The 23,386-nt window shown below is 42.9% G+C and overlaps 1 protein-coding gene and 1 pseudogene across 2 annotated transcripts in view; one reads left to right on the plus strand and one right to left on the minus strand.

Moving 5' to 3' along the window:
- The window catches only part of Prom1 (prominin 1), a 95,178-nt gene extending 72,537 nt beyond the window's left edge, over positions 1-22,641 (minus strand). For both annotated transcript variants that reach the window (XM_035452750.1, XM_035452749.1), the window contains exon 1: positions 22,425-22,641. In XM_035452750.1, coding sequence (XP_035308641.1) covers positions 22,425-22,641 — 217 coding nt within the window. The remainder of the gene's footprint in view (positions 1-22,424) is intronic.
- Positions 2,196-2,768, plus strand: LOC100760628 (annotated as a pseudogene).
- Positions 22,642-23,386: the final 745 nt, after the last annotated feature.

The raw sequence follows: 23,386 nt of genomic DNA on the forward strand, positions 1-23,386 counted from the left end.
CTACCAGCCTACAGATGGCACCACCCACAAGGGGCTGGGCCCTCCCCTATCAATCACTAATTAAGAAAATGTCCTATAGGCTTGTCTGCAGCCAGATCTTATGGAGGCATTTTGTCAGTTGAGGTTCCTTCCTCTCAGATCACTCTAGCTGTGTCAAGTTGACATAAAACTAGTTAGTACAATGGATAATCAAGGAAAACGGCTATAGAGGAAGTTCTGCTTGTGAAATCATCTGGAACCAATCTGGCCCTTTCAGATTCTGCCAACTATGTGCTCACACCAATCCACGGATGGTGATTTACTTTACCTGGGCCCACTCTGCATGCTGTCTGACCCAAGCCAGATTGTTATTAAGCTACACTTCAGTCATTTCCACCCCCTTCAAAGGAAGCCATGATATTATACAGGCCTTTGGAAGATTTCTGGTGACTCCTGGAGCTGGGAATGCTTAACAAAGCTGCTTCTCAGATAAGCAAATAGGACTGGGGGTTCTATTACTGTATGGAGAAGCTGCAGGGGGCTGGTTCCTTCTAAGTGGTGCTGTCTGGGGCTCTAGCAAGGCAGCCCATGATGAGTCCTGGTTGAGGAAGTTAATGACCACTGCCAATGTACTCATGGATTCCTACATGTGTCCACCTCTACACATGCCTTGAGAGGATAATTTCATTTCCAGCCTTTGTTTCTATTCTTCGTGGGGAAAATTTTGTCTGGAGAACCCCTGAAAGATATGTGATACCAGTTAGGTGTTTGACCTCCACCGGAGACCACATGACTTTAATGACAAGGCTGTGCAACTGTGAATCACGTAAATCCATTTTATTATATACAACAAAGGCCTGACAGTGAGAATGGCCTCCTGGAGACAATGTGTATTATGGCGAGAAAAGAGTGGAGGGTCTATAATACTTCCAGGTCTTGTGAAAATAATTTTTAAGCTTTTAATTAAAAAAAAATTATTGGTGGGGCTGGAGAGATGTTCTTCTGTTCTTCCAGAGGTCCTGAGTTCAATTCCCAGCAACCACATGGTGGCTCACAACCATCTGTAATGGGATCTGGTGCCCTTTTCTGGCATGCACTGTATACATGATAAATAAATCTTAAAAATAATATTGGCAGCCGGGCGTTGGTGGCGCAGGCCTTTAATCCCAGCACTCGAGAGGCAGAGGCAGGCGAATCTCTGTGAGTTCAAGGCCAGCCTGGTCTCCAGAGCAAGTGCCAGGATAGGCTCCAAAGCTACACAGAGAAACCCTGTCTCGAAAAACCAAAAATAAATAAATAAATAAATAAATAAATAAATAAATAAATTATTGGCATATTTTTCTATATCCAGACCAGCTTCAGACTGAAAACAAAATATCATAATATAATTCCTGACAAAAAATATGATTAAAATTCTGGTTCCTGTACATGTAAAATCAGATTTACATTATCTTGTGCAAGATAAGTGACCTGGAGCAATCGCCATAGTCTTTCAGCATAAAGAATCTAACCAAGTGCCATTGATAACCCCAGTTGTGCCGAGTAAGAGAAATGTATGCTCTTTAAATTAATTCATATGTTGATGGAGACTGGGGGGGGGAAAGGAGGGAAGGAGAACAGAAGGGAGGGAGAGAGAGACAGAGGGAAGGAAAGAAAGGGGAGTATGTTAACCGTACATCAATACACAAAGTTTTCTGAAGATTGTAAGTGCCTGTCCTGGTGTGCCTAAGTCCCTGTCCTAGGGGACTGATGCTCTTCCTTCAGCTCTAACTCACCCCGAAGGTCTTAGACCCTTGCTCTACACCTCCAATCACCTACCAAGCTCTGTGCATCAGGCAGGCTTGCAGGGGAAGCAGAGCATGTGTGTGACATGACATGAGCCTCCAGCACTAACAAGCTATGTAACTGGTTGAAATATGTGTTAAATGACAGACACTCCCCAGGCTCTGCTTCACCACTTCTAAAATAAGAAGAGACTCGCTGCTACCTTACAACTGTTATCAGAAAGATGCCAAGTAACAGTGGCCATCTCTCATATTCCTCTCTGTAACCTTGCAGATGAAGCTGTCACTTCCCCTTCCAGCTGTAAAGTCCCATACACATACAAAGATAAGGTCCAAGTTCATTCTCAAAAATGTTTGATTGGGCCCCGGAGGAGAAGCTGAAGTCAACATCTAATTTAAAATATTAAAAGTGGATACAAAACTATTTCTGCAATGCAGATAATTAAGTGTGTTGTTGTTGGCGATGGTGCTGTTGGTAAAACATGTCTCCTGATATTCTACACAAAAAAACAAATTTCATCTGAATATGTACCAGCTGTTTTCGACAACTTTGCAGTCACAGTTATGATTGGTGGAGAGTCTTATACTCTTGGACATTTGATGCTTCAGGGCAAGAGGATTATGACAGACTATGACCACTGAATTACCTACAAACAGATGTTTTTCTAGTATGGTTTCCAGTGGTCTTTCCATCCTCGTTTGAAAATGTGGAAGAGAAGTGGGTGCCTGAGATAACTCACCACTGTCCAGAGACTCTTTTCTTGCTCTTTGGAACCCAAATTGATCTCAGAGATGACCCCTCTACTGGTGAGAAACTTGCCAAAAACAAACAGAAGCCTATCACTCCAGAGACTGCTGAAAAGCTGGCTGGGATCTGAAGGCTGTCATGTATGTGGAGTGCTCCGCCCTCACACAGAAAGGCCTAAGAATGTGCTTGATTAAGCAATATTGGCTGCTCTGGAGCCTTCAGAAGCAAAGAAGAGCCGCAGGTGTGTGCTGCTATGAACGACTCTCCAGAGCCCTTTCTGTATGGCTGATGTTATCATCATACTAAAAGCAATGTTTAAATCAAACTAAAGATTAAAATTAAAAAAACAAAAAAAGAAAAATATTTGATTGGCCCAAATGTGTTCAGACCCTGTACTGGGTGCTAAGGCCACAGAGCTGAAGAGACGCAATCCATGTTTGATGGGCTTTCGGGTCTCGAAAGATAGATAAGTAAATTGAATAGCAGGAATGTTATGCAGCGTGTACACACACACACACACACACACACACACACACACACACACACACACACACACACACACACGGCTTAATATGAGAAGGTACAGGAGAAAGATCTGCTAGAGCAGAGGATATGAGAGCCACCGCATCCTGACAGAGAAGGAAAAACCTTGAAGCATGTCAACTAAACAAAAGGACCAGCAGGTACAAGGTTGGCATTGCAGCATTAATGGACTGAAGTTATTGGCACTGCTTCAATAACAAATCCAACACAGGCAATGAGGAAAGGCAAGAAATACTAGTCAGAGAACCCTGGTCCCTCCCCTTAGTGGCAGTAGAACCTTGGGCAGATGGCCTTGAGTTTAATGACTCTGGGCCATGGTTTCCTCATCTGCAAATGTCAAGCTGTTGTTACCAGCAGCACCCAGTTCAGACTTTCATCCAAGCTGGCTGATTTTAGTGAAAACACCTGCTATTTATTCCTTTGGCCTTTCCTCTCCCTTCCACTCCACATAGGGCTCCTAGATACAGCAACCCATATGTAGCCTTGTACACTGTCTCCCTTCATTGTCATTGAGCTGTTTACAGTGTGACCAACTCGAATCAAAGTGAGTATAGACTTTGTGGACGAAGGATCACAAATAGCAAAGCCAGAACTTTGTTCATGCAGACAGTCCTCGTTTACAGCCACTGTCCTGACTTAACCATTGCCAACACTTTCTTTCTCTCTTAAGCTGTGTCACTGCATGTAACAAACTGTATAGTCACTGTAACTGAGTAACTCTGAATTCAAATCTCAGGTCTGACTTTTTGTGTTGTGTACTTGGTACAGCTTGGTAAATTGTTTAACTTCCCTGAGCCTGTCGAATGGAGATGATAACATGCATCAATCATTGAAAACATAGAAGTTGAGCAAGATGCCTAGTTCTTAATAAGAACACAGCAGACTGCTGGGTAGTAGTGGCCCATACCTTTAATCCCATTATTTAGCAGACAGAGACAGGTGGATTCTGAGTTAGAGGCCAGCCTGGTCTACAGAGTGAATTCCAGGATAGCCTGGACTACACAAAGAAAGCCTGCCTCAAAACAAACAAAAAGAACACAGCAGACAGTTGTAACTACATGTCCTTCAAAGCCCCTTTAATCCAGCCCCATCTGGGCCCTCAAACAGACTCACCCATTCCCCCCTCTCAGGCTTGCCTATGCTACACTTCCATCAATTGTACCATTCCAATTCTCCCAAGTTAAATTTGAGGTGTGTAGCTGACTCCTCTAACATCAAATACTTATAACTCATTACACACTTGTGTCATTCGTGTAACACAATCTCTGTCTTACCTAGACTACTTATTTAACATCGATACATCTTGTTTCTGCCATCAAGGAAATTGTTCGTTTCTTAAGGAAGAAAATGTTCTCTCTCCCACATAAATCCCATAGCCCCAACCCAGGACTGTGCATCTGTGCCAAGTATTCCATAAAACTCACATGCCCTAGACAAGACATGAATGAGATCCAAGAAACTAAAGTTTGCTTCTATCTAAGTGGGAGTATAGAATTTTCCTTGAGAACAGCAAGAATCTAGAAATGTAAGTATGGTACTTAAATTTTAGGTTTTCGTTCATTTAGTTTCTTTATGCCTTTCCCCTCTGCTTCCTTATTAAGCTAGGAAGGTGGGTGGGGTGGAATGGATAATCAAAAGCTTCTTACATACTTAAAATACAACTGCAAATCATCATTGACAGTGAAGACCCCGGGCATGCAGCATCAGATAAAACCTGATTTCCTTACTTCTCTGTGTGCTTTCAGGATGGCTTGCAAATGCAGAGCCTTTTTAAAAAAGTTGCATTAATAAAATAATAATAATAATAATCATTGAACCCTCACATGCAAACAGTTCTAGATAATATGCACTCAGAGGAGACATAGGTAAATGGTTCAAAACTTGATCAATACCTTTTTTTTTCCTCTAGGTCATGTCTTAATTTGCATTCTACGTGGGAATATGGTATGATTTAAACTCTGTTAACCAATAACACAATAGTTTGACAAACAGCAGGCCAAATGTTTACAGTTATGTATAGGTAAACATATACCCCTTTTTATTTGTTGCTGTACATCTTACAGGAAATACACTTTCTGTGAAATGGAAATAAAGTAGATCAGTCTGCCAAGCTTGAGATTAATAGCATTGCAAGGAATAATTCAGCAACAAGTTTCTGTAGTCAACAAAGCATTTAAATGTAACAGGAGTTTCCACTGTGTTCAAAGCACCAGGAATTCAGTTGGGAGTGGCATAGGAGATGCCCTGCCTCTGTATGCTAAGAGTCCTCCAGAAGCCAGCATCCATCCCCACCCCTACACAGTTCACCCCCTCCCACCCCTTGTCCTTTTTCCTGATTGTCTTATTAGCTTGGTGGCATGGCCCTAAGTAAACAAGCTTCATCTCCCAGAGCCTTAGTTCTCTTTAATCAACCAATGCTTATGATCTCTCCTAAATGACGAGTTCCCTCACACCAAGTGGCACAATTAGTGCCAGTTCTCAGTGAGCAAGTGAGGCACAGAGTTCTATACAAAGCTCTTCTGTGGAGGAATTGCTAATAAAAAAATTAAAAAAAAAACAACCAAACAAACAAAAACAAGACCTCTGTAGAAGTAGACAAAATCCTTTCACAGATAAACTCCTCAAACGGCGAAAGTAAAAACCCGGGAAAATGCACCTTCCATAGTTATCAGAAACATGTGTTAGAATACATGCATACCACTTACAGCTCAGCTTACCACACTACACGGGTAGCATAGGGCATTGCAGACCTTCTGGTGGGCTGTAAGTCTCTCCAAGCCTTTGAAAATGGTATCTCGTGACTACTAACCCTACTGGGGGTAAATATCTGAAGTGCAAAGAAAAGTTCAATGCATGCATAACCCTAGTGCAAAATTGAAATGAAATGGCGGTGATAAGTTTTCATGTGACCCCGTCCTTGTTCTCTATGATCACTGCTGGTAGAGAGGGGCTTGCGTGAAGATGAAGAAAGAGGAAGGAGGATGAAAGTGGGAGGATGGACGCTAGTGCTGCTGGAGAGCCAGCTTCAGTGTTTCAGGGTACTACTCTGTTTTCTCTTAATTGCATCCAGCGGCTGGCTATTCCTAGAACCAATTACTGCTCTGGACCTGCTTTACCTGCCTACCTCAGCGCTGCAAGAAAGCACCCACCTACTAAGGGGAACACATCATACAGAAGGGCTAGGTTCATGCAACAGCCCCCAGTGTCAGGAAGGAGCTCACACAGCTTCTGGAAACTAAAAGGCCAGAGTGGCTACAGTCCAGCAAGCCAGGACAGAATGGATGGAGGCAGACTCAGAAGTGAGCAGACATGTTTACTGAGCATCCAGTAACACATTTACTAAGCTTTCAATAAATTCTACAGATCATACCAGGCTCCAGGGATACAGGACTGTAAAGTTAAATGAATAAAGTCAGTAGAACCCTTCCCTTAAGTGCTTAGGATCTGAGAAATAAAATGGACAAATCCTATACAGGTATTATCCTTTTATTTGGGGGGATATGATTCAAGATCTCCAGTTGATGCCTAAAACTGCATATAGTACTAAACCCTAGATATACTGGCTTTTGTTTTGTTTTGTTTTGTTTTGATATACTGTTTTATGTGCAATCTAATTATAACTAGGCACAGCAAAGGATAAGCAATAACTAATATACAAAAGAACTATAACACACTACTGCAATAAAACCACCTGCATCACTACTCCTGTGTCTCAGGTCCATTATTTAGGAAAATAAGGGTTACTTGAACACAAGCATTGCCGACACCACACCAATAAATGGGACAGTAGAGATGGCTAATGGTCAGGTAGCTTATACAGCATGGATACTGGATACAGGGATGATTCATGTCCTGGGCAGAATGGATCAGGAAGATACAAGATTTCATCACACATCAACAACATACAACCTGCAAATTTATGAATTGTTTATATCTGAAATTTTCAATTAAAAATTTTAGGTTATGGATAACTGAAACCACAGGGATACCAATGTAAATTAGGGCATATGAGATGAAGAAAAATGAAGGAAGGAGGGTAGGAGATGGTCTGAAGGGATGTAATCCGAACAAAAATTGAAGGGAAATGGGAAATAAGCAAATCCAAAAGAGTGGTCCAAAGGGAAAGACAGGTGTACAAGACCTGACACAGGGGAATGCACTCGAGTCTCAGGAACAGCGGGGAGGCCAGCTGGCATAACCATCACAGTCTTTACTACATATGCTGAGTGTCGACCTGGGCCATGATCCAGGTGAGTGACAGCCTCAGCTGGGAGAAGACAGGTCTGCCACACAGAAGGGGACAGATCTGACACATACTCCTCACTCAGTTTCAATTTCCATGTGAGTGAACTGGCCTGCAGCAAAATTGGGCCCTCCTGTTGTTATATTACGGACTGGGCCTCCTTCTTGCTATATATAGACTGGGCCTTCCTGTTGCTGTATTGTGGACTGGGCCTCCCTGTGGCTGTATTATGAACTGTGAAGCTGTCATTTCCAATGTCAGGGAACTTGATTTGACTTGAATGTCAGAAGCACACACTCATTTCTGTGCTTTATCCATGCACAGGTTGTATTTGGGGAGGAGTGGGGTGCTTCTTTAAAGAAATGCAAGACAATGTCAGTAGGCCTGGAAAATTACCCTCAACATGTCTTGCTCAATTACCCTCCAGATGCTCATATTCAAATCTCATTAGGCTGAGCTTCTGGGTCAGCCAATGCCTAAGAGGATATTAAAGCATACACAACCGCCTCCTCTCCCCTAACCCAGACCATACAAAGAGAGCCTTTGGCTCAATTAACATACCCACCATATTCAATCACTAACAACATCCAAATGAGACACCATAAAGCCATGATCCAGGAACTTATGGATCCCTGCCAGAGAAATATGGAATATGAACAGACCATCATGTGACTAAGAAAGAAAGGAAAGGAAAGGGCAGAAGAGCCACACCTGGGAGTCCCATGCAGACAAACACTAGCCCACCCCAGGGAACCCATCCACATAGACCAGCTGGAGAAGAAATACATGAAGAAGGCCCCAGCAGAAAACCCTACCCCTGTGGTCAAAGGGGACACTGCCCTCCAGTTTCCCAGCAGCAGACACGTGGAACTACCCAGGGAAATTGTTTAAGAAAAACTAAAGACTGGAAAAAAGCCACCTTTGTTCCTTTGGTTTGTTTCCTTCTGAAGCACAGCCAGCAACTGTCTCAATGACATCCTAAGAGCACAAGTTTCACATACAGTTCCAGAGGACAGCAGGAGAGACAATGCATAGAGGGCATTCCAATGAAGTCCAGACACAGCTCATGGCTCAGGACAAAGCCTGTGTGTACTTTAGGACATGATGAAGACTATATTTAGTCTTTAGCACAACTTTTTGTTTGTTTATCTGCTTTCATTTGTTGGTTTGTTTTTTCAAGACAGGGTTTCTCTGTGTAGCCCTGGCTGTCCTAGAACTGACTTTACAGACTAGGGCAGCCTTGAACTTAGAAATCTGCCTGCCTTTTCCCTCCGAGTGCTGGGATTAAAGGTGTGTGCAACCAACACCTGGCTCATCACAACTTTTTTAAAAAAGTTTATTCTATGTGCTTTTTGCATCATGTATCTTGACCCCATTCATTTCCCTAACTCTTCACATCCACCCTCTGCTGCTGAACACACACACACCACAACTAAAACAAAATTTAAAAGAAAAAAGGGGGAAAATTAAAAATCTCACCTTGGAAACTACAGTGTGACACAGTAAGTAACACTGTAGACCCCTTTGTCCATAATCTTTACCTGCAAGGGTTCCTTGCAAAGAGTCATTGGTCTGGTTTAAGGTCTCTGTTTCTATTACACTATTGATGCTGGGTCCTCACTAGGATTCCTCCTGGATATCCTGTTGTTAGCTTGTTTTGTGGGAGATTCTATAGCTTTGGGTCTGTGGGTCAGGTCCCTTCATGTGCTCCGGCAGGTCATAGATGGGGTGGATATTGGGGCAGGCCAAGTCATAACCCTGAGTCTGGGCCTGGGCAGCTGCAGGTATGGTCTGCCAGATGAGAAATGGGGACAGCTCTCCCATGTTAACAACTTCAGGGCTGCCTCACTCATACCTGTGTTACTAGGGTTGGCTTTCTCACTCTTATGACCACAGTACCAGCTCTCCCGCCTGTCCCAGGCGTTGATGGGGGTGTCAACTCTCCCCTACCCATGCTGCCACAAGACAAATGAGAAATGGGGACAGCTCTCCCATGCTCACAACTTCATTGCTGGCTCACCTACACCTCCACTATTGTCACCACAACTTTTTAATAGGGTAAAAGTTACTCAAGTGGCATTAGCACACTAGACAAAAGGGATGATCAAAACAGAAATAAAAAACTACTAGAGAAAATTATCACATTTCAATATCTATAGGATGAAATCCAGATGTTCTCAGGAAAAAAAAAATGACTTACCTGCATTTATTAGGAAATAAGAATCAAATTGAAGTAGATACAATTCAAAATTTATAAAAAGAAATTAAACTTTTAAAATTAGAAAGATTAATCAAAACTAAGCTCAATCCGGCTGGTTGAGGTGGCACAGGATTGGAATTAGAAAGCAGAGGCAGGAGGATCAAAAGTTCAAGGCCAATCTGAGCTATATAGTTGTGGTGATTTGGATGAGAATGGCCCCCATAGGCTCATGTTTGACTACGTGGACCCAGTGGGTGGAACTGTTTGAGAAGGATTAGGAGGTGTGGCCTTGTTGGAGAAAAAGTATGTCACTGGGGATGGACTTTTCCATTTCAAAAGATTTGTACCATTCCCAGTGTTCTTGCTTTGCCTCCTGCTTATAATCAAGATGTGGGCTCTTGGCTATTCCTGGTGCCATGCCTTTGCTCCACCATCATGGACTTTAACCCTCTGAAACTGTAAACCCAGTTATATACTTTCTTCTATAAGTTGTCATTATTGTATTTTATTACAGCAATAGAAACATAAATAAGACTGAGTGAATATAAGACCAGCCAGGGCTGTGAAGGGAGACACTGTCTGAGAAGACTAAGCAAAAGGTGTTAATTTTTCCTTTAAAAGTTATACATTACTGGGATTGTTAGCGTCAGAACTGAGATCCTGGCAGCACTAATAAGCTAGGCTTGGCCACCCATTCTCAGTATGCCAATGAAACAGATGAATAAGGCAAAAGGCATAGAAAGGAGATTTACTCAGTGTGCCCACATTGGAAAGAAAGAGGGACAAAGAAGTCCAGTGACCCCAAAGTAAAGCTTGGGCCCTGACATGAGGTTTGGTTTTAAACAGAAGGCAGGGCATATGTATAACTAATCAGTCTCAGTCACAGTGTGGTTCTGCCCGCCATTGACCCATCACTGTCTGCCCCAGTCTCTACGGCAAGGTATCTGACAGCCTATGTGCATCTTTTCCTAGAAGACAAGTTCCCCCTCTGAAGACCTTGGGCTTCAGCCTTTTCCTTCTCCCTGCTTGAGACCCTTGGGGGAATTCCAGTTTCTTTAGGTCCATTGTTTCAATGATTTGATAGCCAAAGAGAGGGGCACAAATTTGTTTACTATCTTCATGCCTAGCAGGATGGTTATACCCCAGGAGCTAGTAAAGGCCAGATATAAATGATGGGTCTATTCCTGTTTGGCAGGGAATACACAGCATCCTAGATATAGTATTTTCCCTGTGTCTGTCTCCAGATTTGCTCCTCTGAAAGGACAGACACCTCGTGCTGGGGAGATGGCTCAGTGTAAGGATGAAAACCTGGATTTAGATTCCCCAGCACCCAGATAAGAGCCAGGCACAGACCTCATCTGTGACACTAGCACCAGTGAGGCAGAGACAGGAGAATCCTGAGAACTCACTGACCAGCTGGTCTAGCCCAAACAGCAAGCTCTGGGTTTAGTAAGAGATCCTGTCTCAGAAAATAAGATGGAGAAAAATAGAGGAAGGTACCTGATATGGATCTCTGGCCTGTACATATATGCTCACAGATATGAGCACCCACATACATGTTTGCATGTTTGCACACAAACACACACAACACACACACACACACACACACACACACACACACACACACACACACACACACACCCGTCAGCCTACTCTAGTATGACCTCATCTTAACCACAAATTACATCTTCAATGACTCTAATTTGCAAATGAGATACTGGGAGTTAGGACTTCCATATACAAATTGTGGTCAAATAAAAATTCAGCCTATGACACTAAGTTTGCTAACAAGCTGTTTTCTGCTTTTTATATATAATAAGTACAGTTTATGTGTTGTGACTAAATATCACCTGAAGTGAAGAAACATGAATGGAAAGACTTTGAGTGCTTAAAACAAAAAAAAGTCAAAGAGATGAGGATGTGGCTCAATGGGAGGGCACTGGCCTTACATGTATCACAAAGGCCCTGGGGCCCTAGGTTCAATTCCCATCACCACACACACAGACATAAATCAAATATAAAGCCTTAATAAAGGCCAGTGATATGGATATATAAGGAAAAAATAAACCACGAATCTGGAACTCTGAACTGTAAGCATTTTCGCTTTTGCTATACTTCAAAGAAATCAAAACAAAGAAACCTAAAATTATACAGGATGCATTGTGTGATTTATATCAGAAACACTAATTTTGGAACTTCAATTAACTCATAATAAAAACAAAATTTAAGTCTTGGCTACACATCAAACTATTAGCCAATGGGTGTTTTAAATTCCTTGATGAAAAGAAGCTTTTTTTAAACTTAGGAAACATTATAATAAGAACAAGCATGGAAAGATGCATCTGATATGTGAAAATTTCAAGCCACAAATATTGGATTCTTTCTCAAAAGTTGAAACTTACTGGAGAACAGGTTGAATGAATAAGATCCCAGCCATCAGAACCACCATAGGAGATCATTTTAAAAAGACACAACCAAACATTATCTGACTTTTGCTTTGAATGTATGTCAACATCTATAAATTGTTTTGCCTCACATGTGAACCTTGATGTGACCTTTATAAATACAGTCAAGCCACGTCATCCACGGATTCTGCATTTCTGCATTTAACCAGCTGTGGATCAAATGATAAAATGGTTGGAATTCGCTTCAAAATAACAGGAAGGAGCACAGGCTAGGAAAAGCAGAGTGTTGGTGGAAAGAGGTGGGTCTCATTAGATTCTTTCCCTGCTCTTGTATACCTCTCAACTCCAGTAATGTTTTCTTTTTCATGTTTATTGAGGCACATATGTTGGTGTGTTAGTGTGCGTGTGCATGTGCATGTTGAAGCCAGAGGTTGGCATCTGGTCTTTTTCATGGATTGTTTGCCCCATCATTTGTTGAGATGAGGTCTCTCAGTGAGCCCGAGTCTCATTGGTTTGGTACGTGAGATTAAGGAATCGCCCATTTCTCCCACATCTCCAGTTACAAGTGTGTGCCTTGATTTTTATGAGTTCTGAGGCTCTGAACTCTAGTCCTCATGTTTGCACAGCAGGTACCTCACTCAGAGCCATACTCTGAGTCCTTAGTAATTTTTTAAAAAGACTCAGAATATTCACTTGGGAAAACTTGTAGTATTCGTAGGGAAAAATATTCCAACAATTCACATGAACAGAAACGTGTGTGAAGTCACTGAAAGATGTATAGAAAAATGCTCACAGAAACTCTCAAATAACAAGTGAGTTGGGATGGATTAACAAATTTCAATACGTACACATAGTAGAATAGTATATAATGAGAAAGAATATTTACAACTGTATATAGCAAATAAGCTCATAAATGAGAAGCTGGAACCAATGCAGTACATTTGGGGTGACTCTACCAGGAATAACTTATCCTTGCTACTGCAAGTTGGCAGAGTGGCTAGTTATTCTTGGCAGTGACCAGAAAGCAAATATTAGGTGTAGTCTTATGGGAGACAGGTCCTCTCCTTGCTGTGAATGTGTGACATTTGTGACAAGTCAACTTGATAGCTTTCCCATGTTCATCTGTACACATATTTTTACTTTGACATTTTTTAACTGTTTTTAAAAAATAAGAAATTACTATAATTAAGAGTTACAGCTAAGCTCCCAGATGACATTGAAGCTGGAGTAACAATGAGTTAAATACTCCAGCTCATTGTTAAGAGATTGAGTAGAACTGCACACATCTCCGTGGCCTCCTGCACATAGCTATCTATGGTCAAGAACGTAGGTTTTCTTAGTGATCCCTTACTTCCTACTATCTGTGAAACCTTATGTGGACACGCCACAGCCTGTCTGACATCTATCTACCTACAAACCCTGTCCTCCCAGCTCACCTTCCCACCCTCCGGGGTCTTTCCTGAGTTCATATCTCAGCTTGCATCACTCAACCTCTCCCTGCTTCTGGGATTCAACCACATACTCTCAGCTCAGTTCAAACAACAGGCTCTCAGTGGAACCTCCTCTCATTTCTCCACCACTATCAGTCAGAACTGCCCTGAGCACACCAGTCATACTTCAGAATGGCCATAGCCCAGCCTGCCTGTATCAGAGCTCATTTGAGGAGAGGGGAGCCCTAATCAGCTTGTGAGTCTTTGCAAGGTAGGTAACTCAGCCAATGTTCTCAGCCAGATAACACCAGGCTCACACCCCGAAGGAAGGCTTTGCAGAACTGGAATGTGAGTGTTTGGAGTCAGATGAGCCAGGTTACTAGCCTGTTCACTAGATTAGAAATTTCACTGAGAGTAGAAATTGAGGCTTAGCATCATAGAACTGAGGAAGAATGGAAAAGATGTAGGGGGTTGAATGGAGACCATTAAAATGATACATCCAAGTCCCAACCCTAGAACCTGCAAATGTTATTTGTGGAAAGTCTTTACATACGTTTAACTTATGAGTTAAGTATCCAGAGATGAGTGTATCTGGGATAGCAAGGTCCTAAAAAGAGGAGGAACCGATGGCAGTGACCCCACACAGGTCAAGGGATACTTGGCACCAGCAGACCGGAGGAAGCCAGCTACATTCATTCTCTCCTAGGGCCTTAAGAGGGAGCAAAGTTGTGCCTAGGCCTTAATTTTAGACTCTTGGCTTCTGGTTATGATAGAATATTCTAGGGCTGCTGTAAGTGTCCCAGACTGTGACCATGTGTTACCACCACCTTGTAGAGCCAATAAGCAAAGGTCACATAACTGCTTCTCTTGTCTCTGTGAGCATTACATTAACCAATACAAGATTACAAACACTCTAATGCTATTGGATAAACAAATAAATACCAATGAGTGTTACTATCAAGTGTTATTCTAAGTGCTTTATAAATACCACTTACTTAATACTTAAATACAGTGACCCCAAAGTAGATCCTGTTATTAACTGTCATCTTCTAGAGGAACAGAGGGATTAAGCAACTTGCTCACCATCACAGAGCTAGTAAAGCTCGGAGGCTGATCCAGGGCACAGTCTCTTCACCATCACTCAGAGCACGGGGTTTTGTAAATCTAGACCCTGGCCATACAGTGGGGTTCTGATCTCTCTTCATTCTGCTGGGGAGCTCTGACCTGGCACTGCCCTATGCAGACCACACTCCATCCACAGCTGCTACCCCAAGGGCTCAGGGCCTGTCTCCACCAGGCTGGCTTCATCCTGCAGCTGTCAGCCCATGTTTATGCTCACACTAATCTCCTACTTCCTACAGAGGCTGGGAAAAACTCCTGAAGCATTCCAGTCAGGGCAGGTCCCCACAGAGCAGGAAGCCCTGCTTCTAGAGCCTTTTGAAGGACTTTTCCTGCTGCTTTCTAGTAGCTTACAGAAAGACAGGATCACATTTCAACCGGAGAGACTTTGTGCATGATGAGACAAGGCAACAGTTGGCAGGACACTTCTTGCAGCTTAGCTGAGTGGTTGTGCTATGAAGCTGGAGACACAACACACAGCTCTGAGGTGCTTGTCATACTGCAACACACTCACTGCTCACCCAAGCATCAACACACACACATGTGCTCGCACTCAGGAATACACACACACACACACACACACACACACACACACACACACACACACGCACACGCACACGCACACACGCACACACACACACGCGCACACACACACACATGGCACTAGGGGCACTGCAAGCACAGTGTGGATGAAACACTTCTATCCACAGAGTCAGCAACATTGGTAAAAGGTCAGCATGGAAGCTGGCAAGGTGTCTGTGTGGGTAAAGACACTGGCCTCCAAACCAGACAATCTGTGTTCAATTTCCTGGAACCTATGTGTATGTGGTGGAAGCAGGAACAAATCCTACAGGCTGCCCTCTGATTTCCATATGTGAGCTGTGGAAGCAGCAACACACACATAAATAAATACAAAAAAAAAAAAGATCAGTGTGGTCCTTGGGCCATCAGCACCAGGGATATTGAAGCACTCTCTCAAGCCTTTTGAATCTCACTTTCCTTGGAAGCCTCACAGCTGCAGTCAGCTGCTTGGATAGCTTGCAGGTCCTGGACAATCCACTCAGTGCTGTGGCCTCAGCCTCAACTTGAAGGACTTTTCCTGCTGTGTAGAATGAGACACTAAGAGGACTTGTAATCCTGTAAGGTTTCTGGGATGAAAGGAAAAGAGGTACAGGCGGCCCAACACAGAGACTTACATAGGGAGGAAGGAACAAAACACATTAGTTTTTGCCTTGGTGACCTTATTTTTGGCAAGGTCCAGTGCCAACATGAGTCACATGATCTATAAAGGACAATGACTTCTTTGTATGAACTAGGAGGGAACATACAGGTGCTATAATCTAGTGGTACCTAGATGTTAGTACAGGCACACCTGTTGAACTGTTCACTGGATAAGCAATTTCCTGGAACCACCTCTCTCTGCTTCTGATGTTGTAGTGACAGCAATGGCTCGAAGCAGCGGGGCCCACTCAGCACTACCCTGACCATAGTTATTGAGAGGATCCATGGTTGGTTGGCTTCCCTAGGGGGTTAGAATTGAAGATGACCTGCCCTGGGCTTTCTCCAGGAAGCTAATGTGAAACCTGTAGCATGGGAAAATATATTCTATACAGCAAAGACCATGGGAATTGAGAGTAGGGGCAAAAAGGCAGGGCTGGGAGGAGGCAGGAGAAGCTAAGGTCTCTGCGAGTTCTGGGAGGAGGCAGAGGAATCTTGACAACAAGGCCATCTCATGCCTCACTGAGTGCCATGGCACAATCCTCCATCCTGGTGTTCAACTCTTTTGATCACCTCAGTCAATAAGTTTATTTAACTGAAAGACAGAGAGTGTCTACACTCTAAGGTCCTGAGGGAATCCCAAACTCCATGGGAACCTGGCCTCACTCACTCTCGTGCACCAATTCTACCCCCTAGCAATGCCACACCCACCAGATTCCAGGGGCAAATGTCTGGAAATACTTTTGGAAATAGGTCAACCATCCTAAAATTTAATTTAAGAATATGCTAAAGCAGGGTGAACAATTATTTTAGAATATTTCATAAAACTAAAAGCAGACATGTCTTTTTTTTCTTTGATTACTTCCTCAGAATGGCTAAATCTTAGAACAAACTCATTGTTGCCACATATGAGAAGGCTATCGCTTCTCATATTGTCTCATGGTTATTTTAAATCTTTCTTTTTAAAAAAATCTTGGCTGTTGTTCTTCTCATTGTTTGTAGTTTTTGTTGCAATACCCAATCCATGGTTATTTTAAGAGCATCATATCAAAATAAATAGAAAAAAACAATTACCCACAGGAAGCCAAGGACTACTGGAGAAACATTGAGTCTCAGAAACAAAGGTCTCCCAGTCTGTCTTTTTCTAGCAACTTGAACATGTGCTCTTTCTGACTCAGTTTCCCAACCTGTAAAGAAACATATGATTATCACTGACACCCCACCTATGATCATCACCTACCTCCAAAAATTGTAGAGGATTTCAGTGAGTTAACAGGTAGCAAAACAAGGCTTGTGGATTGATTTCAGGGGACAGCAGTAAGGAACAAAGAAGCAGAGAAAGCCCAAGAGCTTATTAGATGCAGCCATCCTTGTGAGGAGAGAAGACCACTCAAAATGGCAGTAAGCCCTGGATCCTGGCACCTGCTCTGATACTGGGAGGCCTGCCAGCCAGCCATGTCCTGGATACCCTGGGAAGTCATAGAACTGCTTCCAACAGGACAATCCTATGTCGAATGTTCCCAAGGGAGCAGCAGAAAAGGCATTTAAATGATGCCCGGGGAGTCATCTCTTTCCCACGTCCCTTGCCTACATCAACTGAAGCATCATATTTGGCCAACTATTCCTCTCAGATAATAAAGTTAATAGCAACCTCAATTATTGATTCTTCTTGGTGCCAATCAGGCATGGTTTTAAACATAGGCTTTGCATACAACATCTCATTTAAACCTCACAAATAAGAACTATAAAGTAGGTTATGATTACAGTCAGAGTCCATCTACAAGAAACAAAGATCTTAAAGTTAACAACTTGGCCTTGATTATCCCTGCAGGACATTGTAAAAGCTAAGATATAAGCACAGTCCTTTGGACATGAAATGGATACTGCACACATTGCATGCATTCTCCCCCTCTCTTACTTTCCATTTCATTATATGTTCATAGTTCTCCCTTTAAATCACTGGAGGAGCATCCTCCTCCATGTGGTCTCCCCTCCAGCACTGATGAGACTCTTCCCCAATCCCAATTCCACTTAGACTCGGGCTCACAACACCCAACAGAGAGAAACACCACAGAAAACTGGGATGTTCAATAATGTTTCTCCAATGATTGCTGACTGTTCTGCCTTCTTTCCAGCTTTGGCTCTTATTGACCTAGGCTAAACTATTCCAGGAACATTCCCCCTTGCCCACTGTGGTGGCTTAAATAAGAATGGCCCCCATATGCTCATATAATTGAATGCTTAGTCATCAGAGTGGCACTGCTTGAGAAGGAATAGGAGATGTAGCCTTTTGGGGGTAGGTATGGCCTTGTTGGAGGAAGTATGCCATTGGGGGTGGGTTTGAGGTTTCAAAAGACCAATGCAGGTCCTGTAGCTCTCTCTTCTGCCTGGGGATCTGGATGTAGAACACTCAGCTACTTCTCCAGCACCATGTCTGCCTTTGTGCCACCATGCTCCGTGTTATGATCATAATGTACTAAACCTCTAAAACTGTAAGCAAGCCCCATTTAAATGTTTTCTTTTATAAAAGTTGCCTTGGTTACGCTGTCTCTTCACAGCAATAGAACACTGACTAAGACATCCACTGGTACGGGCTATCTCTGCTCCTCCCAAATTCATAAGCTAAGCTCCAGTGTGTTAGCCTATGGAGGAATCGACTTTGGGGAATAAACAGGTTTAAATGAAGCATATATGCAGAGCCCTCATGGTGAGATTTGTGTCTGGTAAAGAGAGGAAGAGGGGGTGGTTGTGTGTCTGAGTGTCTGTTTCTATCTCCAAACGTTCATCAAGGAAAAGACAAACACCCAGCAAGAAAACAACTGTTTACAACACAGACTGTGGGCCCTATCTGAGGCTCAATCTGATAGCACCTGATTTCAGACATCCCAGCCTTCAGCACAGTGACACCCAAGATGACACACATGAGCCTTCTTCTCCATGAGCCTCAGGCTAGCATGCAGTCTCAGGCTAGGTAACTCCAAGCCAGGAAGATGTTCATAAGATAGCCACACCAGGTTGTAGAATACATTGTGCCATGGTTCAGTTACCCGTGTTCTTAATCTATTTGTATCTTTTGTCCAAGAAGTAAAACTCCCAAGTCCCAACAGAACAAGGCCGTTTCATCTCAGCCCTCTTCAGGGTGCAACATGGGCTTTTCCCAAAAACTTCAAATGATAATTCAGTAAACTATTTTTGTTGGACATAAGATACATGGCAAGCCGAGAGAGAGAGAGAGAGAGAGAGAGAGAGAGAGAGAGAGAGAGAGAGAGAGAGAACAGACTCCAATATCATTCCTTCTTCTACCACTCCTCAGTCTATACTAAACAGGCAGAAGCACAGACACATGGATAATGCCATCTGTCTTAGGGTTTCTATTGCTACAATGAAGCATCATGATGAAAAGCAAGTTGTGGAGGAAAGGGTTTATTTGGCTTACACTTCTGCATCATATAGTCCATCACTGAGGGAAGTCAGGTCAGGAATTCCAACAGGGAAGGAATCTGGAAGCAGGAGCTGATGCAGAGGCCATGGAGGGGTGCTGTTTAAGAGTTGCGCCTCATGGCTTTCTTATAGAACCCAGGACCAACAGCCTAGGGGTGGCACCACCCACAATGGGCTGAGCCTTCTCCCATCAGTCACTAGCTGAATCCTATGGAGGCTGTAATTTTCTCAATTAAGCTTCCCTACTTTCAGATAACTCTAGTTGTGTCAAATTGACACAAAACTAGCCAGCATACCATCTATCAACATATTATACTTGTCTCAAGGTTTTCTGTTTAGGTTAATATTCCCATGATTTAGTGCCTGTGAAATTTATGGGCCCCAGGTAAAAGCCATGACTATTTCATTCATGTCCTTGGCAATAAAAAGGGACACTTGGAGACTATTATGAAATCTAGCAATTGGGTGGAACAATGTAAAAAAAAAAAAAAAAAAAAAAAACTGGGATGAGAGAAGAAAATAGAAACCCTAAGGTGTCAACTGTCAAATCCAGCATTGTGTTCTGGAAACAATAATAATTTTCCCCTTCCAAGGGAAAACTGTTCTGCTTTGGTGTGCTGCTGCAACTCGGGCATGTCTCACTTTACCATGATGAGACCAAGCTACAGATAGGCTAACATCTTTAGAATGTTCAGATTTACACTCTTCAGCTCTTTTCTAAGCTAACAATGTTGCTGATGGAATTCAAAACCTTTAAATACACCCTCAGCTAGCCTGGTCATTGAAATGAGGGCTTTGAATGTGCATTGTTTTACTAAGCATGAAGAGACTTCCTATGAAATTTAGAGGGAGTAACACCAAACAGAGTATGGAAGAAATTATAGGATAAGCTAATTGTAAGATGTGTCATAGAGTGAGATATGGCCAGCTTCAACTGTTCCGAACTCACCGTAAATTCACACAAAACAAGTGAATTCTAAGCTTTGTACATACATTTTTTTTAAAAAGATGATTGGGGACTGTGGAGATGATACCTCAGTTGGAAAATATCTGCCACACAAGCATAAGGACCTGAGACTGGATTGCCAGCACCCATGTACAAGACATGTGTGGTAACATGCATGTATCTAACTGGTGGAAAGCAATAAAAGATATCCAATGTCAGCCTCTAGCATCCACACATATATTCACCTCCATCCATATGCAAAAGTACATATACAATCACTAGAGATACACACACACAAATAAAAATGTTAAGATAACTAGGATCCAGACTATAGTGGTGAACATCTTTAATCCCAGCACTTGGGAGGGAGAGGCAGGTGGATCTGTGACTTCAAGGCCAGCCTGGTCTACAAAATGAGTTCCAGGACAGCCAAGGCTACACAGGGAAACCCTGTCTCGAAAAACAAAACTAAAAAATGACTCAAAATAATAGGAGTTACCTATTTCTATAGTAACTTTCATAGCGAGTCTATTTTTAAAAAATCAAGATAGCTATTCCAAACAGATATTATGCTATCAACACTAACAGCTAACCTCTCCTGTTTTTTCATTTCATCTTATGGATTTCCAACTTTGTTCTTCTAGTCAGTGACAGAAGCACTAGACAGCGTTATTTCAAGTCTGGGCACTAACGGCCCAGACTGACTTATTTCTTAGAATTGAAATTTGACAAGAGTACTTCAGACTGTGCCAAGCTAATCTAACACAAATACAATAAAAAATGTCAATAAACATGCATTTTAATGAAACTATAAATGGGCCCTGTTCTCATTGAATTTTTACTGCTGTGATTAAAATATCCTCACCAAAAAAGGGGATGGAAAGGGTTAATTTGACTCAGACTTCCAGGTTATGACCTGGCATTTCAGGGAATTCAAGGCAGGATCCCAAGCAGCCACTCACATCACATGCACAGTCAAGAGCAGAGGGAAGCAGCGTGCCCAAGCTGCCTGCTGCTTACCTCTCCTGCTTCCTTGGCTAGCTTTCTTCACTCATGTGAGGGCCTGGCTCCTGAAATAGTGATGTCCACATCCAGTGTGGGTCTTCCATCCCACTGTAATTAAGGCAGTCAAGATAAACTACACAGACATGCCCATACCCGCAGGCCAGTCTGATCTAGGTGATCCCTTATTTTCTGTGCTGGCAAGTTGTCATTTAAAACTTAACCAGTCCAGGCTCAAGAGTTGGCTCAGTGGTTAAGTACACATAGGCTGCTCTTCCAGAGAACCCAGATTCAAATCCCAGCACCTACATGGTGGCTCACAACTGTCTGTAACTCCAGTACCAGGGGATCTGACACACTCACACAGACATACACACAGGCAAAACATCTATACATATAAAATAAAATAAATGAATTATTAAAAATAAAAAAAAAACTTAACCAACATAGCCCCATAATATGAAGTTTTTAAGGCTCCCTTCTCTCTCTCTCTCTCTCTCTCTCTCTCTCTCTCTCTCTCTCTCTCTCTCACACACACACACACACACACACACACACACACACACACACACCTCTTAGAACACTAGCCAAGACTATCTACGCGCTCTTTATTTTATTGTCTACATCTTTTGGACAGCAACAAGTTTTATAACCGATGATAGTACTCAAATTTCTGTCAAGCTTAGGAGAGTGTAATTTAAATTAAGTTCACCAAAAATTCAGGCCATTGTCTCACAGATTGTCCCTGTAATCACACACACCAGGGGGCTTCCAGGTTAAAGAACTACAAGAAGGCCAAAGAAACATCAGTATTGTGTATAGGGAACAATAGCCCTGAGCACAAAGCTCCACCGCCCTGAAGTGACCAACATGCCCTGCCACCTCCCCCCTCCCAATAAACTCTTAGTACTGAAACCTTCAATCAGAATTCAGGTCTAGACAGGTCTGTCCTTGCTTTAAGACTGCGTTTGGTGGTGGGAAGAAAAGAGTTAAACTTTTAAGGGACACAACCAACAGCAGCCAAGTAATTATCAGTCTTCTCATTCCACAACAAAGAACTTGCATTTTTACCCTAATTTTCACTTTGTGTATATTTGTGCTTTGGAACAATGCATTGTTCAATGCAAAACAAAGCAATAGAAACTGAAAAATCAACCAAGCAGAAAGATTTGATTTTGTTTCTCACCTAGCCTAACCAGATACACATTTTTCTAAATTCTATATAAATATTTTCTGCCCCTGGATAGCCAAAGCTTTGAACATCATACTGTACTTACTGCACAGTGCTGAATATCTTCTGTACGGGTGGTGTGGTCATTCAGAAACCAAGAGAGACAAATCCATCTTCTCCGTGGTCAATACTTACCTTCAGGGAAATCATTCGGCTGGACCACGTCGAGGAAGATGTGTACCATTTGGTAGAGAGGGCCAACAATCCCGGCGTTGAATGTGTCTGGGGTCTCATACTCTGAGGTAGGCAATTCATAATTCAGTGCCCCAGGAGTGCTTGTCGATGTAGACTGAGCTCCTGAAGCAATATTTTCACATAGCGCCAGCAACAGGACACTGAATACAAGAGCCATAGTCATCCTGGTCCACCAAGCATGAGGTAGTTACTGGAAGGTCAGAGGTGATGGGCCTTTCCTGAACCTGTGGAATCTTCTGCCTCCTGGCTGGTAGCAAGAGGAGCAGAGGAATGGTCTCCCAGGAGGTCATTCACTCAAAGTATTGCCTGGTAGGGAAAGAAAGAGCATTGGTTACTTAGAGACTGCCTTGCCTGCCCCAGGATTCTACCCCCAGAGGATGTGGCATGGCTTAAAGTTAAACACTTAGGCCTAATTGGGGTGTGTGGAAACCAAGCACGCAGCTGCTGCAGAGCTGCAGGTAAGGACTGTCAGAGCTAGGGAACGGGATGATTCAGAACACAGCCCTTTCCAGGGTCAGGAAACACCGAGCAGAGTTTGTTCTTGAAAATGGACATTCCAAGTCTCTCCATGACTGGGCACCAAGGAGATGAGAGGCAGGGCCAAAGGAGGCTCCTGTTCACCTTTGAAGAGACAGTGAGAAACAGGAATCCTAATGATGGTCACCACCACTATGTCTGGGAAGTGAGAGGGACATAGCAATGATGAGGGGCAACACAGGTTCTTACTATTCTAACAGAAGACATCTCTACTCAGCAGGTAAATACAAGCAATAAAGAACCCACACCAGGCTGTGGTGGCACACACCTTTGAGTCCCGCACTCAGGAGGCAGAAGCAGGTGGATCTCTGTGAGTTCGAAGCCAGCTTGGTCTACAGAGTGAGTTCCAGAACAGCCAGGACTAC

The sequence above is a fragment of the Cricetulus griseus genome, assembly GCF_003668045.3.
Source record: "Cricetulus griseus strain 17A/GY chromosome 1 unlocalized genomic scaffold, alternate assembly CriGri-PICRH-1.0 chr1_1, whole genome shotgun sequence".
NCBI classification, from domain to species: Eukaryota; Metazoa; Chordata; class Mammalia; order Rodentia; family Cricetidae; genus Cricetulus; species Cricetulus griseus.